At 57.9% G+C, this 648-nt stretch overlaps 1 protein-coding gene across 1 annotated transcript in view; it reads right to left on the bottom strand.

Annotated features, from left to right (window-relative positions):
• Positions 1-596, bottom strand: part of SCAMP5 (secretory carrier membrane protein 5) — a 4,304-nt gene extending 3,708 nt beyond the window's left edge. Inside the window, exons 1-2 of the mRNA XM_009334148.1 lie at positions 499-596; positions 227-396 (exon numbers count right to left, since the gene is read on the bottom strand). Coding sequence (XP_009332423.1) covers positions 227-396; positions 499-596 — 268 coding nt within the window. The remainder of the gene's footprint in view (positions 1-226; positions 397-498) is intronic.
• Positions 597-648: the final 52 nt, after the last annotated feature.

Below are 648 nucleotides of genomic sequence, written 5' to 3'. Positions count from 1 at the left end.
TCGGATGCCGAGCCAGCTCCGCACCTCCGTCGCGGAGGCTGGAAGGGCTGAAGCCCATGGGATGCTGCAGCCCTCATCCCACCCCCAACGGGTTTTAACAGGAGACACCAGGGCCTGGAGGGGCAAGAAGGACTTCCCCTGATCTTGCTCTGCTCTTTCAACCGGTGCTTTCCAGAGGAGAGGCAAACGCAAACCCACCCGAACCCTTCCCTGCCCAGCGACTCACGCATCCAGAGGTAGTAAAGCCGCTTGGCCATGGTACGGTGCTGCGGCGGGATCTCCGCGTCGAAGTCCTGGTAGAAACACGGCTTCAAGGGGATGAACCTCGGCAGGGGAGGGAAGTTGTTCACTTTTTCTGCAACAAAAAGTTTCACCAGCACTGGGCACTGCACGGAGCTGAATGTAAATCAAGAGTCTTCCTAATTAGTCTCGTTCAGCCTCAAGAACTGATGAATTTCACGCGGGAATTAAGGATTTCCCCTCGTAACCACCACCCACCCGCCCACCAGCATCAGGACAAATTTAGCCCTCGCTGGCCACGTGGATCCTGCAAGCGTGGACACCCACAACCCCACTGGGGACTGACAAGGTGACATTACGGCCAGTAAAGCCCCAGATGGGCTTCAAAGGTGAGGGGCAGCCCCCCCG

This window comes from Pygoscelis adeliae, unplaced genomic scaffold, assembly GCF_000699105.1.
Source record: "Pygoscelis adeliae isolate BGI_AS28 unplaced genomic scaffold, ASM69910v1 Scaffold861, whole genome shotgun sequence".
In the NCBI taxonomy this organism is placed as follows: domain Eukaryota; kingdom Metazoa; phylum Chordata; class Aves; order Sphenisciformes; family Spheniscidae; genus Pygoscelis; species Pygoscelis adeliae.
This window is presented reverse-complemented; position numbering and strand designations above follow the sequence as displayed.